Here is an 18,446-nt window from a genome sequence, read left to right as displayed (position 1 = left end):
TACACATCGCCTAATGTTCACCCATGTTAAGAGTGCCTTAAACAATATGAACGGGTATTAAAAATAAATAAAATACCCGTTGGGTTGCAGAATCCTTCGGGTGCATTTACCCAAATAAAACTATGGGGAAAATTTTTCATCAAGTGATATTTTTGTTACTCATTACAAAGGATAAATGCCGCTCCTGCCAATCAGCTCCAACCTGTCATTTTTTTTAAACAAACGGTAATATGACAGTTAGGACCACCATTAAATCATTTGTAAGGAGTGATAAGAATATCACTTGTTGATAAATGTGCCACTATGTGCTGCAGTGTCTCGACTCCCGGGGATACGGTCACTAGGTCGATCGCAAGAAGGTCGACATACATTGGGTCTAACTGAATTGCGACACATTCAATATGTTGACATGGATATAGGTTGACAGGGTTATTAGGTCGACATGGGGAAGTTTGACAAACAAAATGCCAACATGGGTTTTTCACATCTTTTTTGAGCTGACAGGCGGTATTTCATGCCCTACCATCCACTAGGGCGTGGAGGGAGAATAAAAGAGCGTGCCAAGTGTAGCGAGGGGCAGCAAGCCATGTGAGGGGATGCATTTATTTATTTACAGTTTCGTATATAGCGCAGCAGATTCTGTTGCGCTTTACAATGCATGCATTGCACCGATACAGTGTCCAGGTCGACATTCGGGACAAAAAAAAAATGAGAAAAACCCAAGTCTACAGAATGTGTGTCAACCAAATGACCCATGTTGACCTTTTTGAGTGTCAACCAATGGCCAGTCGACCTTCAGTGGTCGACCCAACGTATGTTGACCTTTCCCGTGGTCCTACCCTGACCTGAACGTAAGCAATAACACAAGACGCTACGTGCAATTTTATTCTCAAAAGTTGTCTTTAATTAAACAATAAAATGACAATCCAGTGCAAGAAAGTTGTCAATGTCGATCCGTGTTGCCACAGATATTTTGCTGTAAATTTCAGAAGTGCACATTTGTATTAAGTTTAAAAATGTAAAATTAAAATCTTTCCCTATGCCGTAGAGCAGTCACTGCCCCAAAAAAAAAAAAAAAAAAAAAAAGAGAAAGGCTTGCACTTTCCACTAGGCAATTTTGTAGCATTCAACCCTCTCAACGATTTGTTGAATGGTCACAATCTGAATAAACAACGAGTATAGTAAATTTACTAGAAGTTATAAAGACAATTCCCATCTGTCTCATTTAAGGGAATGTGTAACATTTAAGAAAAAAACAAAAACTATATATAAAAAAAAACCTACAATATATTTGAACTCAGAAATCGCAGTAACATCATAACCGTTCAGCTTACAGTATGGAATACATACTCCTAGGCATGCATTCTCATAGGCATAATCAATGACCACAAAACTTTTTTTTTTTTTATCGTAGTGGTCAATGTAAAAATTGCATTAGATTTTTACATAAAAGAAAAAAAAAAAGAAAAAAATAATAAAAAAATACTGCTCAAAAAAAAAAAATGTTGATGTGCTCATGTTGGACAGTGGATAGAGAGCTGGTGTTTAACCGGGCGTATCCTTAGCCAAATCCACTTAAATATAAAAGCCTGAGGGCAAGTTTTACATTTTTCTAACCCCCCCCACAAAAATCTGTGCGTGCTACAGCAACCACCAATGGTTGGAGGAAAAGCCCAGGACATGTTCCGAGCAGACCAGCTGCGTAATCATTAATTTCTTTCATAATGTCAAAAAAAAAAATAAAAAAAAAATTACAATAAAATGAAGGCTAGAAAACCATATATTTTCTACTATAAAGTGTACTGAACAAAATAAAAAATAAAACTTCTCCCTTGAGGTGAGAATTATATTTAGATATTATCCCACCATGTAACATAGGGATGCCAATTAGTGGAAAAATATTGTGGTGACGCATTTGTTTGCAATTAATAGTGTGTGCAAACAAAGACCCCCTGCTACAAAAACACTGATGCACCCACCCTGCCTCCTCGATTTAAAGATTTGTTCACATCACAATACTGGCTAAGAACCTAGATCTTCTTCCTAGGCTTACGCTCCTCCAGTTCTTGAGTGTGACATTCTAAGCTCACCAATCAGGGTAATTGTCAGTTGCTCTCATCCACTGGCGCTAGAATTTTCTAGTATAGTATTCTATCGCATAGAAGCAATTTAACTAGGAGAGAAAAAAAAAAAAACGATCGTTCCTCAAAAAAGGATAACAAGAAAATCCAGATAGCTTATACTAAAGCCTCAACCTTACACGCTTTAAGCTCTGGTTTCTGTTTTTTATTGTCCGATTCAGTCACCAAAATTACCGGTGTAAAAGCCCCTTTCGAAATCAAGGCATTAGTTGATGCGCTGGCCACATGACTTTCATTGTCTTTTTGATCAGCTTTGGTAGGAGCATTTCCAAGTCTTTTAATGTACAGGACAATGAAAAGAATAACAAAAAAACAAAACAGGAGTCAGTCATGAATATACTTCTGCATGAACGCATGGTTCTCTAGCCACGGGAGCTGCTGCTGTTGTGAGAATTTGGAGAGTCTTGCTCATTGATTGTGTTAAGCAAGCTCAAAGGCTGACAAGGCAAGTGGGGATGATCTTCGGAAACCTCAGATTGATCAAAAATCCCTTCTTCCTCATCTCTGTGGGGGCGAACGTCACAAGAGTTACAGCTGTCGCAGAAGTTTTCCCCTGCATCATCGATTAAACCATCAACTTCTTTGAAGTCATCATGGCCTCTACTGCACAGGCAAACCTCAATGCCGGAGTCACCGGTGAACCGCCGGTGTCTCCCCGGCGTTTTGTCTTTGCCATCAAAGAATCCGCTCTGATCGAAGCTGTCAGAGCTGTAGTCCTTTAAGAGTTCTTTTGAATCCTTGTCTAAGAAGGACACTTGATCGGCCATTTCATCCAACTCTGCCCCACTAGCTGGGTCATTGGAATCAAGGCCACTGGGTTTGTTCACTACCCTCTCTAGACATGTAGTAGAAGGTTCACAATCACCAACACTTGGAGGCCGTGTCCCGCTGCAACTTGCTGCAGCCGGAGAATTTGTTTGGCTTTGCTGTGCATTTCGTATGGGGTCAGAGGTCGCCATGTTGGCACATGCTGCAACACACTGTTGGTGTAAGACAGTGTATGGAGGAGGTGGAGTTGGAGGTCGGTTTACCACTTCTTCGTAGGGAGGTAGCAGGTAGTTTGGCAAAAATCCTACAAAGGGGAAAACAAATTCAGTGAGTTGATCACAATAACAGAGGAGTCTAGTGCACAGTAATGTAGTTTGTTTGTGATAATGTAGTTACTTGTGAGAAACTATTCAATTTCCTGAACTGTAAATGAGCTGCAACTAATAATGTATGATGGATGGATAGACAGACAGACAGGTCTAGTGCAACCGAAACACTACCATCTGCTGGCAGCGAGTGAAACTACATCTTTCACACATACAGAAACACAGAGGCAATCACAAGGTAGCAGACTAGCTTTTGAAGCTTTTTCTTCGGGCTTAGCTAGCTCTAAATACCGTCAAAGTACGTAAACTTTTAAAATTGGTAAATTTGTTACAAAATATCTTTTGCTATAACAATTTCATAAATTGATATTTTAGAGTTGGTTCCTTCAAGATGAAATTACCTTTTTTTTTTTTTTTTTACATTGCAAATAAATGCCTCCAAACTTAAATAGGTAATTATAAACAATTCAAGGTTCTTCACTCGTACAGCTTTTTTAAATGTTCCTCTAGTACAGTGGTCCTCAGGACCACCCACCCCCAACAGTTCACGTTTTCCAGGTCACCCTGCAGGTGCACTCATTATTCACTGACACATTTTAAAAGATCCACAGGTAGGGCTAATTAGTTCTCTGTGGAGACCTGGAAAACGTGAACTTTTGGGGGGGGCCTGAGGACCAAGGTTGCGAACCACTGCTCTAGTACATATGCATTAATTCATAAAGGTTTACCTCTGGGAAAAGTTTTACCTAAAAGGATCCTGTAGGCTTAAAACTCTTAGCTGTGCTTTTGAGTAAGAGGTAAGATCATCAAGCTTCCCCTATACAAAATTAACCCATTGTCATACAACTACTCATCACCTTTATAAAGTGAAGTACTGCCACTGACCACTAGAGGCCATCAACGGACCAAATTACTCAGAAAGTGAAAGTAATTTTGGCAGGGACACTGATCTGTCCCAAACTTGGTACAGTAGATATGGAGAGGGGGAGCTGTAAAGACAGATTGGAGGTAGGAGCAGATAGGGACTAGGGGTGAGCTGGAGAGTTTGTGGGCCAAAAACTATCATTGTATATTGCAGAAGCCGTCATTGTGATGGGCTTTTAACTAGTTTTTATAATAAATGTCACGCCCCATATGTCAAATCCCACAAAATTCATTTAAAAACATCCACAAAAGTGGAACCTCTTCGATACACAAAGCGGTATCCCTGAGGCATTGGCCTTTCTAGGTATTACGACTAAATCTGGGCTATGGATGGAAGTCTGCCACTTGCTCTGCGTTGTTCCCAACAGTAGCGGAGCTTCAGGAATAGATTCAGCAGCATATCCGGGGGTGGATCTAACTAGAGATGTGCAGGCTCTGATTTACTCTGATTTCAAAGCAGGATGTTATTGGCTATCCCAAATCACATGACAGTTGTTGACAGTTGATAGCCAAGAAGATCCCGCTTTTAAACCAGAGTAAATCAGAGCCTGCACATCTCTAGATCAAACAGACTTCGTTGTTTGATTTGCAGAGCGATATCCACATAGTAAAGCATCATGAACACACATAGATGGATGGATATAGGATTACGTACGGAAGTAAAATGGCACAGAGGAATAGCTGTGAGCTTCCCGGTAAGCTATAAGGTTAATCTCGTGCTGCCGCTGCTGTGCCTGGAGTCTGTGTTTGGCTCGCCGGTGATGGCATACACAACAACAACTGAGTATAATAATAATTGTCCACACCAACCAAAACCCTGAAACAGAAAAGAAATAAAGAACATAAATCATCAAGTTCATGCATGGGACAAATAGTTGACCAAGCAAAAAGTGTGCAAATGAATTAGGGCAGTTATAGCTAGCCTCGACACTCCAGCTGTTGTTACACATCCCAGCATGCCCTGCATCAGTTTTACTATTTGGCCATGCTAAAACTGATGCAAGGCATGCTGGGATGTGTAGTTCAACAACAGCTGGCATGTCAAGGTTATCCATCACTGAATTAGAGTATAAGAGGGTCTCGGAATGGGCTCTTCTTATTAGAGTTACATACCCACAATATCACGCAAAACATATGTACTTTTAACCAGCCTCATCGATTGGCTACTTTCCCTACTAGGGGCGATAGCAATGCATGGACCTGCGTGCCAATATCAACCGACGATTAATATCCAGCATGCTGGATAAATCTAGTTAATCGCCGGTCAGGGTCAGATCTAGCATCGCTCAGAACACTCAGCAAATCTCCCTGTGTGTAGGCCCCTTATGATTTGATTTTGTAGTTCAACATAAAATAATTAATCTTTATAGCAACACTTAAGTACATTTGTATTTGTTTTAATCTACTTTTTCTATAGTATTTAAATCCAAAAAGTATCCCACCTAATTTGTGCAGAGTACAGTGAGGGCTTGTTTGTGATATTGCAGACGGAGTCTGCTTGGCAGAGGGATGTACATATGCTGGCCATGCTGTATCAATTACCGGTGCACCAGAGGACAAGGGCAAATACACACAAGGATGAAGGTGACCATTTCCAATACTAGTGACCTGGTTGTGATTGGCTGATTGTGAATGCACAACTTTGACTGGTAGGTTTTTCGTTGCTCGGTCACATACGTATTGTGTGCATTTCTAAGAGGATGCATTTTAGCTTTTTTTTTTTTTTTTTTTTTTTTAAGTTTGATGGAAACCTAATACAGGTTGAGTATCCCTTATCTGGAATGCTCAGGACCACAAGCATTTTGGATAAGGGATTTTTTCGGATTTTGGAATATATATTTTTTCCATACTTTCCTGGTCCCCTGGTGGTGCCCCAATGGTCTCCTGACGTCAACAGTGTCCCTCGGCGGCCTTCAGGATCCTCTTCAGTGGCACCTCCGGTCCCAGGGGTGCATTGTGACATCACCGGCACACCCGCGCACTGAAGCCCTGGGACTGGAGATGCTGCCGAAGAGGATCCCGGAGGCCGCCGAGGACATAGGGGGATGAGGCAAGTATGAAAAAAAAAAAAAAAAAAAAAAAAAAAAAAAAAAAAGAAGAAGGTGGGTGGGGAAAACCACAAAATATTCGAAAAAAAAAAATCACGGTTTTCGGAATATTTCAGTTTTTGGAATACACGGATAAGGGAGACCCAATCTGTAGTGCAAAACAAATGTGTAAAACATAGGTGTATACTCAATGGGCGATTTCAGCTCCTTTTCTAAGCGGTCTAACTAGAGTACTCAGCAAGAGCGCTCAGCACCCAGCAATGTGTCAGCACTGTGTGCTGAGCGATCGGTCAGGGCCAGTGCTCTCCGGTGAGAACACTGGTTCTGACCAGCAACTAAGTAGATTTATCCAGCATGCTGGATATTAATTGCCGGGGAGATATGGGTGCATGGCTTGCTATGGCGCCTCCACACGGAGCAGTGTAGGAGCATTTTCTAAGCGATCTAGTTAGATTGCTTAGAACATGCCCTGAAATCACCCGGTGTGTAGGCCCCGTTACTTTGCAACTGTTGCTTCAGTTTATAATGCTGTGAAAAAGCCAAGGTTCCCCTACCAACTAATCAATTGCAATTTAAAGTCAGAATGGGCTTTTCCCGGACACTGCGCTTAAACGGGCCAATTACAAAATGTGCTGCAAAATAATCCTAGTAAGATCATTGGGTTAGATGGTCTCATTCATATTTATATATACTCAAAAGATGCTTCTCATTCTTTAATCCCATGTATAAAATGTACATTTCTCCAAAATCTACTAAACCGTTCTCCTGTTTTTTTCCCATAATATTCTGGATGATAGTAGCATTTCATCCACATTGAGCGCAGTATCTAATTTTATACCCTGTACCCCCACCTGCTGGCATATCCAATTCTTTAATCCCAGCCACATGTATGCGACTTTGATCGCTTGACAGCAGAATAATATATTATACCAGTGAACACGTTTATAGTTCATTTAAACATAGTTTGCGGATCATGAAAGATAGCTGGAACGGTCAGGTCTTGTTTATCAGATACAGGCATCTGAATACATATTTACACCCACTGCAGACGGTGGGGGGGGGGATATGGGAGGTGGAATGTTTAGAACAAGCTCTGACTCGGCAAGGGGCTAAAGCCATGCGTAGCTCCAGCCTAAAACCTGGAGAAGCAGCTCAGGTCACATGGCCGAGTGACCGGGTCCGCACCCAATAGTAGAGAAGGTAATCCTCCGGGACTTACACCATAGCTCGTAGTAGTAGTTGCAGCACTGAGATTGTCCGCAGCAGTGACCCGTTTCACATATGTAGCTTTGATTGTTGACACCAATGCACGTTTCCTTATCCTATGAAAAAGATAAGAAATTGAATCAACTAAAAAATTCTACTAATGCAACTTGAATGGTTCATATTTTTTCAAAAGGCAACAAAGTTGGTGCAGTGGTCTATGACCAAAAATTGATCATTACTGGTGTGGAGTTTGGATGTTCTCCATACGTTTGCTACAGGTGCCCACGTATCCCCTCTTTTTCGAAAAACATAAAAAAAATTGTATGTTTGCTAGTGGCTCTTAAATATGGGTGATTTCATTTGTTCCCCCAGCAACTACCACTAGGGGGCGAAAAACCGTACAATTCCATTGTTGCTCTGTTTACAAGCCCGTTGAGGTTAAAGAGGAAAGGTGTGCGAAGTCTGTGGTTTAGGTGCCCAAATGGGACTTTGGATGCCCTAACCACTGCTTTAGATGGGTTTAGCCACACCAGTGTTTTCAGGCACATTAATAATGGGCACCCAAGCATAGAAATAACTGAATGGCTCAGTCAGGAACCATCAGTATAGATGCCCAGCAGGGGGAGCCTGGTACAAATTAAATTGCCAACTAGGCGCATACACAGGCAAATAAAATTCATGCCACCAACAGGCATTTTATCTGGTACTGCACTGTGAGATCTGTAGCGTATTGGTTGTGGAGTGTTACGAGCCGCCTCTGGCGGGTCTGTGTAAATGCAGCCTGACTCTATGGGCCTTATTCAGATTTCATCGGTACTGCGCGCATTCGCACGCAGTACCGATGTTGTGCGTCTGCGCAGGCGTGTTTCTGCGCATGTGCAGGCGCATGGTGCGTGCACCTTTCAGGTCGCCGGGTGCACGCACCCATGGCAGCGAGGGGGGGGGGGGGGGCGGAGATGGGCGGGGAGCGCCGGGCTTCCCATTTAATGTTATGCTTATAAATTAAGATATTACTTGTCTTAACCTGGGTATCAAAAAGAAAGTGCTCTGTGCTACAAAAAAAAAAAGAAAATAAAAAATAGTTAAAATTATGTTGGTGTAAAAAAAACAAAAACAAAAAACATGTTACTCTTAGCAACTAGCGGTCTGCATAAATCAGCAAATTGTGTTGCCTCAGGAGACCTACAGTATATTTGCCACAGATCCCTGGCGGTGAAGGAGTTAGTCAGTGCTTGCATTCTGAGACAGCATACACGATAAGATGTGGGGATATAGGTTACGTGACTGGTTTACCTCCCTGCTCCAAGATTACCTGGAAACAAGAGCATGTTCTTTGGAAACTTCATTTTACCCTTGTCCACATGTGCATACATGTAATCCTGGCTTTACAGCAATTAAGTATTCAATATTTTAGAATACAGCAATACTGTTAATTTTCCATACAGTGGTTGTTTTTGTGATGCTTCCTCGATGATGGGTGTAGAAGCAAAACAGGCAGCTGTGCAATGACATTGGTTCAGTTTGATTTATGTGACCTTCAATTCAGCATCGGCATTGCACATACTAGTTAGTTAATATCGAGGGATCTAAGAGTTGGTCGTTTGATGCCAGGAGAACCTGCCAGGACGTGTTGCTTTGGGTGAAGCTCTAGCAGGGCACCTGTGCTTTTCCAGTGTGTAAAGCTATATGAAACTGGGTCTCCATTTTCACATGCAAATTCTATGACTTAATGTACACATCAAACGGGCAGCTACATTCTTACGGTCATTACTACATTACGGTCATAAGCCAACGGGAACACACACACACACACACACACACACACAAATCAGAAATAGATTTCTAGGCTCTCTCTCTACACCGTGCAGATTAAATGCATCAACTTTCTCCTGCATTTATAGCACTATTAATACAGATTGGAAAGCATTAAAACGTGATGTGGCACCTGCCTACCTGCCACACCTACAGTGCTTGTACAACAACAACAGCCTGAAGTAGATGTGTTAGGGCACTCAGGGCATGATTCAGGTTCACTCGCAAATCACATTTGGTTTGCTAATGGACAAAACCATGTGCACTGCAGGTGGGGCAGATGTAACATGTGCAGAGAGAGAGTTTGATTTGGGCAAGTTATTTTGTTTCTGTGCAGGGTAAATATTGACTGCACAGTTTGATGTACAAACCCCACCCAATCCAACTCTCTGCATAGGTTACATCTGCCCAACCTGGTTTTGCCCATTCTGCATTGGCACTTCTATCACAATCTGGTATCTCAGCACTCAGATACAGACCAAAGTGTGCTAGAAGTGCCACAGCAGATACAGACCAAAGTGTGCTAGAAGTGCCACAGCACACAGTGACACACCAGGCATGAAAGAGGAACTGCATGGGTTTTGAAAGGTGCATGGTACTAGCATAAAGACACTAGACCTTTACTGTACTCAACTTGCGTCAGCGAGCTCCAGAATCATAGCCCAATTACATATCCTTCCATTCAAAAGCAACGCTATGGGCCAGATGCAGTGGCGTAAGTTCGCCCATGACGCCCGGAGGCAAGATAAAAGTTGGTGCCCCCCTAGATAGATAGCTAGAGAGAGGGAGAATAAGAGATGGGGGGGGGGGGGGGGGGAGAGCGATAGAAAAAGAGAGAAACAAGCATGTCAGAGAGAAAGCATGTCAGAGAGAGGGATGAGGTGAGAGTGGGAACAGACAGAAAGAGGGGTGAGGTGAGAGGGGGATCGGCAGAGAGGGATGAGGTGAGAGGGGGTCAGGCAGATAGAGATGGGTAAGGGTGGGATCAGGCAGAGAGAGGGATGAGGTGAGAGGGGGATCAGGCAGAGAGAGGGATGAGGTGAGAGGGGGATCAGGCAGAAAGAAAGATGAGGTGAGAGAGGGGTCAGGCAGAGAGATTGGGGGGTCAGGCAGAGATAGATAAATGAGAGAGTGGTAAAAATCAGCCTGGTGCTGCTAAAGCCTGGATGCAGGCATTTAGAGCTAGAGTGGGAGGTGGACTGCTGCACCGATGCTGCATGAGCCCCACGGTGCTGCTCCCTTCTGGGCCACGCACACAAAGAGGGGCCACCTGGGTGTGAGGTGACTGGGAGGGATGAGGGGGTGACAGGTACCTTCTAGCCCGATGTCCTTGGGCTCGCTGAGCTGCTGCTCCCCGGGCTTCTCCTGAGTCCGGATGGTGGTTCATGTTCCGTGGTTCAGCCTTGATCAGTCCTGCGGGTCTGGCTGAGTGGGAGGGAGGCCTCTGCAGGGCCTGCGTAACAGCTGCAGTCTGGTCCTTTCCTGCAGGCTGTCTGAGTTGAGCTGCTGGGGAGGGACCGGAGGGGGCTGGCGGAGGCGATATTTGCAGTTTGGACACGCTAGTCGGGGGAAAGAGCGGTGGGGATGCTGGGGCTGGGACTGGCTGCTTCAGGACGCCGGGAGCTTGTATGCAGTGCTCCCTGAGTGGCACCCGTCCACATGGCTGCTGACGGTCTCCTGCTGCTGCGGCCTGCCCGACTCCCGGCTCCTCGTCACTGTGCTGGCTGGCTCTCATTTGCTCAGGCCGCTGTCACTCAGTGAGTGCAGCGGCGGCCAACCAAGTGACAGGGAGGACTGAGGGGGGGGCATCGCCGCTGGAGGGGGCATCGCTGTCGCATACATTAGGGTACTGCCGGGCAGCACCTCAAATGAGTGGAACACCAGGGGCAATGGAGTCAGTGCCCCCTTTGAGGCTGGCGCCCGGCGGCAGATGACTCCATTGCCTCCGGGAGTTCCGCCACTGGCCAGATGTACTAAGGTGAGTGATTACCTTCCGACCACCCACTCATAACTGTCATTTTTCAATCATGCCTGTAAATGGCAGTTATGAGCTGACTGGTAGTTTATCAATCTCCACGTTATCACTTTTTTGGAGCTTAGTGCATCTGGTCCTAGGTATTAATTCATTACGTCTTATGCTTGGCAATGGGTCGCATTGTTGTGTAGAAGCCCAACTGCAGATACATAGTGTTCATTCTAGCACCCGCCATATTTGAAAACCCATGCAGTTCCTCTTCCCTGCCTGGGGTGTCGCTGTCTGCTGTAGTGCTTCTAACACAGTGTGGTCTTTATATCAGCACTGACATGCAAACCAGACCTGTGCTAGAATCACCACAGCAGACAGCGACACCCCAGGCAGGGAAGAGGAACTGCATGGGTTTTCAAATATGGCAGGTGCTAGAATGAACACTAGGTACAAACCTGGCCCCACAAGGAGGTCTCACATGACATTACAAATTATGGTAGGACAATGCACCATGACTACAGAAAGGAAGCCCTTTATGCCTGCATTGGTTTGCCATTCCGTGTAGGTTACTGCACAGTGGCATGACATAGGTTACATTAAAAGGCAAATAATTTACTATCCTGCCAAATGTTATTGAGCCCCACAGCCATCTATGTGATTTAATCATCAGAGCACTAGGAAGGTTTGTGAGAGAATGTATGCCCTTAGGAAGGCCACATTCTTCACATGGAACCATGGTACAACTCACACAACCGCTGCTGTTGGCACAATGCACACATACACCACCCCGCATCTTCCAGAGACAGGACACAGAGCCCCCTGCTGAGAGAGCAGCTGAATGACATTTAGAAGTCTGCTGACTGACAAAGTGCTATTCAACCAAGTTCAATTTATGTGACACACGATGTTATGCCACTTAATTACCCACTCGGCGGCTGAACGCCTCTGCTCTACGGAGTCAACACTGAAAGGAAATGAAGTTTTCAAAATTAGCCTAAAGACAAATCGGTTTGAGTTGCTTCTACGTGGAACGCAATGATATCCCTGAAACGGGTCCCAGGCAATATGCTGAAAGTTGACATGTGCCGAAGGTCAATGTCTGCAATTAGTTTCAGGGCTAAGCTGTGACTAAGGTTAGTATTAAGTCTAAAATATCAGTGTCCTGTTGACATTCACAATTGTGACATTATGTACCGTGTTTCCCCGATTTTAAGCCCTCCCCCGAAAATAAGACCTCCCCCAGATTTGGGCTGCTGCTCCAATATAAGCCCTCCCCCGAAAATAAGACCTCTCCAAATACCTAAATTTTCCGTTTAGAAAATCCCCCTTGATGTCCCTGTCCACCAGCCCTAACTCCCCTCACCTGCATGGTGTCGGTATGGTGTGCAGTGGCTTCTACTGAAGCCACTTCTCCCTTGCTCGCGGCCCCAGTCATGCTTTGCGAGCCGTGCATGACGTCATCGTGCAGATCACGCGGCTGCAGAACGGAGTTCTGTGGCGCAGTTCTGTGCTGTGTGTCCCGTTACCCAGATTTATTTTGACTCAGTAAGTTTATTTGATTAGCACTGGGAGCATGTTAATTAAGGAGGATTGGGGGCATGTTAATTAAGGAGGATTGGGGGCATGTTAATTAAGGAGGACTGGGGGCATGTTTGTTAAGGAGGATTGGGGGCATGTTTGTTAAGGAGGATTGGGGGCATGTTAAATGTCTGGCACCTGTTTTAGGACATTTGCTGTCAAGGTCTATTAAAATAAGCCCTCCCCCGAAAATAAGACCTATGGTCTTTTTTGAGGGTTAAAAAAAAATAAGACAGTGTCTTATTATCGGGGAAACACGGTAAGTGTGGGCAATCTGTCGGAAATCACAACGTCAACTGCGACACAGTCTGATCTGCAGCAGGCAATTGAAACACACAAAAAGGTGGTTTTGTTTACGCACATACAAAACCAGACACCCCCAATATGAAATTACAAGATTGTATCTTTACAGCTAACATGCCAACTTCCAGATGTAAAACATTTCTGAAGCATGGCAACTGATACCAAGGGACACCCCATTTCCCACCTCACATGTCTGGTCAGTGGTCAGGTTTCCAAAATGATATCTAGGATTAGATTTAAAAACTATTAATTGAGTGAATGTCAAAAACCGTTTATAGAAGCCCATGCAGCAGATACCGCAGTTACACCATGACATTCTATCCAGTTATGTTCCAAAGGACACGTTACCGTGATACACACACACCCCAACTATATATTCCATCCCCTGAGAGATGAGTGTAAACATTATTTTTGGATCATAACAACAAGACGTGGTTCTATATACTTATTGTAATCAAGAACTTACACTCAGGTGAAATTGAGTTTATAATCTAATTATTGGTCCCAAGGGACAAAATAATACAGTCATGGGCTGGTCATAAGAAGTAAGGCATCATTATAATATTAGGCACGTAGTTCCATTAACCACTGGGTATACAGTATGTAAACATGTACTTTGCCTCTTAAAAATCTATTGGGCTAGATATGCTAAAGCTAAAAAAAAAAAAAAAAAAAAAGTGAAGGTGTTGCCTCAAAGCAGCCAATAAGATTCCAGCTATGGCTTGCCTAGTACATTCTATCTTCAGCAGATTTGGATCGGATTCTATGGGAAAACCCTCCATTTGATAATCCACACTAGTGGTCATGTAACTGCTGCCTTCCAGATCAGAACGTTCTCTCAAAAGTACTAAACAAACAAATAAACAGACATCCTGCAACTCCAACACCGCTCTGCAAATGTTAGTTATAAAACAGAAGGCACATCCTTGCCACCATGTGTGGTGTCTTCACAGCATCTCAGAGACTGGCTTCTCTAAACTCAAAGTGGAATGCTGTAAAACATTATACAGGTTGAGTATCCGTTATCCAAATTATTCCGAAAACCATAGTCTCGAAAATGTACTTTTGCTAAAAACCTACTGGATACATCTGTAACTGGCACTACTGGAGAAATAACATGTAACTGGCACTACTGGGGAAATAACATGCAACTGGCACTAAATATGTGCAAGGACATGATTGCTTGGCGTTCACATTCAGTGCCGGAGATAGGACACAAACTTTGTTTCACGTTTTAAAACCTTGTTTCATGCACAAATAAAATATATTTGTGTGTAGTTCATGTGTTTATACAACATAAAGGCAAGATACCTCATTCAAATATAAAAATATTCCCAAATACGGAATAATCCGTTATCCAAAATTCTTCATCAGCAATGTTGACGCGCAGGGCCACGCATTGCTATCGCTATGGCCCCTACACACAGAGCGATGTAGGGGCATTTTCTAAGCGATCTAGTGAGATCGCTTAGACAATGCCCAGTGATCGATACTTGTGTAGGCCCCATAATGACGTGTAGTTTGGGTCTAGACCAGGCATGTCCAACGTTGGCCCTCCAGATGTTGTGAAACTACACATCCCAGCATGCTTTGCCACCGTTTTGCTATTAGAGAATGCTAAAACTATTGCAAAGAATGCTGGGATATGTAGTTTCAAAACATCTGGAGGGCCAACGTTGGACATGCCTGGTCTAGACCAAGGGTAAGCAACTGGCGGACCGCGGTCCACCTTCGGATTGCAAAGGGCAAAAAATGCGGACCGGCGAGATGTGGCCGTTACCTCTCTCCTGACCCCATTCGCCTCCTGAAGCCCCTTCTGGCTTAAACGGTCCCAGTGATGCATTGCGCGGATGTGCTGGTGATGTCACCGTGCATTCGCGCACTGCAAGGGCTGAGAATCTCTGGCAGTCTGCCCGGGAACACAAGCAACAGAGGCAGTCAGCGGGCAGAACACAGTGGTAGTGGTGGTGGCAGTGGGCAGAATACAGCTGTGTAATTTTAAAATGTTTGCCTCTTTTTCCCCTTTTAATGTGGTTGCTGCGGATGAGGGTGAAGAAGGGGGGGGGGGGGGGTAATCTGGTCATCCCAGTTCAATGGGATGGAGCTTTGAGGCCCCCATTGAAAAAAACATAACTCTTTTTTTTTGTATGGGGGGGGGGGGGGGGGGAGGCAGTCCTGAGGGGCACAGGGAATGAGGTTTTATATGGCAGTTGGTTTTTGTCATCAGAAGGTGACTTAATTACAATACAGATATTTGATTTTGTGGACCTTGATCAAAATAATTTGAACTGTCCGGACTCCGTTAAAAATTACTTGCCTACCCCTGGTCTAGACAATCTCCATCATTAAGAACATGATCAAGTATTAGAGTATTGTTTAAACGTAGCCAAACTGCTATTCAGCTATTTTTTTTCATTTACATCTTTTTTATAGCGAGAGTTCTTCATTAGGCTGGGGTTCCACGTTTCAAAGCCATGTGGGGTCTTTCTTCAAGATGCATCATATCACACTAAAGTCACTACATGGGATCCTCAAACAAAGCAACCGATTCAGACCCATTCTTAAGAGTCTGAATTTGGCCACGTTTTTTTTGATGGTGGGGAGACTGCGCATGCACGAATATGCACATGTGCAGACCCTGTGTGAACACGAAGGGGAGGGCCGGGGGGTAGCAGTAGGGGGGGAGCTGACCTGTCCCCTAGGCTGCGAGTATATGCAGCCTAGTGAACAGGTCTGAATCAGGCAAAAAGTGTGCAAAGGAACAAATGTTTGAAAGATACAAAGCAAATCATGGCCGGAACAGATAAATAAACAGAACCCCAAACACAGGGCTTCACAAAATCCCGGCAGACACTAACTGGCTGAAGACTCCAGCAAAAGCTTCCGGGCACCACAACTCTGGGTTCCGGGCACGTCACACTCCCACACATGCACAGTATTCAGTGTTGCTCAGCACCATTACCACAAATGGAACTGCTCCTCTAACATCACTAATAACAGGCAATGCCTCCCGCTGCGGTAACCGTAGTCACACTGTAAAGTGCTGGACATGGCCTGTAGAAGAGGTAAAGGATAGCAACATGTAGGGTCAGCTACGGAATGGAGATATGGTCAGGTTTCAGAAGTCACCCAAATCAGATTCACGGTTACAATTGTTCCCATAGGTCAGACTCACGTAAAAGTCAAAGTTATTAGACCGTAAACAAAGTCTCACTATTTGCAGAACAAGAGGGGAATTTATCAGCCAATAAGATTCTAGTTATTATACATGTAGCACATTCTATAAAATAGTAACTAGTATCCGATTGGTTGCTTTGGGCAACAACTGCACTCTCCCTTTTTAGAATCTTTGATAGCTCCTCCCCCAAATGTTTCTGACAATACCTAGCTAATGTGGTCTCAATTGCCCACACACCACGATGTGTGAACCCAGCAACTTAGTCTGCTGAGCCGGCAACGGCAAGTGCATATACAGTTCCTGGTGCTGGCATTCTGCATCATGGTCCCTCGCTAGCCATTCACAGCCAAAGAAAGATTATGCTTACAGTGCGCATCAGAGACCTTGCAGATACACTGGAGGATGTGCCCCATAGGTCACTCCGATTCACCAGATCGGACAACATATCGTCTAGCGCACATGCTCTCAAACTCGGTCCTTAGGACCCCGCACACTGCACGTTTTGCAGGTCTCCTCGCAGAATCACAGGTGAAATAATTAGCTCCACCTGCGGATCTTTTAACATGTGTCATTAAGTAATGAATGCACCTGTGCACCTGCAGGGTGACCTGGAAAACGTGATCTGTGTGGGGTCCAAAGGACCTAGTTTGAGAACCCCTAGGGGTCCATTTTTACTTTTGGACTCAGGCTCGTGAATGTTTCTTTTTTTTTTTTTTTATGGCCTGCTGAGGTCTGTAGTCATTTCTCACAGGGTCACATGTGTTGGGGGTGGCATGTTTAAGAGCAGTGCTGGAAAGGGCCGCTGTGCTAAAAGTGCAGTTCAGAGAAGGTTCGGGACAAATACTTGGCAGGGCTCGGATTCCCTTTTGGGAACCAGCAGAGTCATTTGCTACTGTTTCCACTCTCAGGCCACTGCCTGTAAAATTATTGACTTTCTTATTTGGATAGTGGCTGCTGAGCTCACTGAAAGTCAGGCCGAGCACAGTGCAAGGTCTTTCAGGGTAATGCAAAAAAAAAAAAAAAAAACAGATGATCCGATGTATGCAGTTTTAACGCTTTCCTGCAAATGCCCAAATAAAATCAGATATGCAGTCAGTGGATAGACAAAGTCTATGTCGACCACTAATTGTTGACAGTGACTAGTTTAACACCTTAAAAGGGTTGACATACCTTAGGAGACAGTCAAAAGGTTGACATGAGTTTTTCACGATTAAAAAAAAATAAAGAAAATGGTGTTTTTCATACTTTATTATATTCCCACTTGGATATTAGTGGGCCAGGCACAATGAGCAAATCAAGCCATGCGAGGGGACACCGCACATATATACGGGGTCCATTTCAACGTACGTTTAGACACCCAAAAATCATGATTTTTTTGGTACTTGTTTCCTAGCACGGCCACACCGATTAAGATCGGGGTGGTCGTGCTGAAAAAAAAATCGGTCGATCGCATCGCATGCGATTTGGTCGCATGCGATGCGATCGGCCGATCCGACCGATTTTTTACCCGATTTTTTCATTAAATCCAATGTAAATTGGGTCCCTGGGACCCAATTTTACATTGGATTGAATGAAAAAAATTCCAAACCCCCCCAAATTGAAGCGCGTACACAGCGCCCCACGATAGACGGCAACCCGAAGCGTGGCGAGCGCAGCGAGCCCGCGAGGGGCGGCGGTACGCGTCCTCCGACCTTTTCATGCCCTACTATCCACTAGGGCGTGGAGTGAGAATAGAATAGTGTGGCGAGCGCAGCGAGCCACCGAGCCCGAAGCGTGGCGAGCGCAGCGAGCCCCGCGAGGGGACGCGGATACCTTCACAGGTAATCGCGTCCCTTCGCGGCCTTCACAGGTGTCGGCGTCGCCACGGACACCTGTGAAGCCCGCGAAGGGACGCGTTTACCTGTGAAGGTATCCGCGTCCCCTCGCGGGGCTCGCTGCGCTCGCCACGCTTCGGGCTCGGTGGCTCGCTGCGCTCGCCACACTATTCTATTCTCACTCCACGCCCTAGTGGATAGTAGGGCATGAAAAGGTCGGAGGACGCGTACCGCCGCCCCTCGCGGGCTCGCTGCGCTCGCCACGCTTCGGGTTGCCGTCTATCGTGGGGCGACGACGGGGACATTTTTAATGTGAAATGGGTCATATTGACCCATTTCACATTTTTTAACATTTTTACACCATTTCAATGTTAAAAAATTT

The 18,446-nt window shown here is 44.7% G+C and overlaps 1 protein-coding gene across 2 annotated transcripts in view; it reads right to left on the bottom strand.

Moving 5' to 3' along the window:
- Positions 1–887: 887 nt before the first annotated feature.
- Positions 888–18,446, bottom strand: part of WBP1L (WW domain binding protein 1 like) — a 43,613-nt gene continuing 26,054 nt past the window's right edge. For both annotated transcript variants that reach the window (XM_083149244.1, XM_083149245.1), the window contains exons 2-4: positions 7,427–7,529; positions 4,815–4,976; positions 888–3,213 (exon numbers count right to left, since the gene is read on the bottom strand). In XM_083149244.1, coding sequence (XP_083005370.1) covers positions 2,504–3,213; positions 4,815–4,976; positions 7,427–7,529 — 975 coding nt within the window. In that variant the 3' untranslated portion in view covers positions 888–2,503. The remainder of the gene's footprint in view (positions 3,214–4,814; positions 4,977–7,426; positions 7,530–18,446) is intronic.

This window comes from Crinia signifera, chromosome 6 (assembly GCF_055691185.1).
Source record: "Crinia signifera chromosome 6, ASM5569118v1, whole genome shotgun sequence".
NCBI lineage: Eukaryota > Metazoa > Chordata > Amphibia > Anura > Myobatrachidae > Crinia > Crinia signifera.
This window is presented reverse-complemented; position numbering and strand designations above follow the sequence as displayed.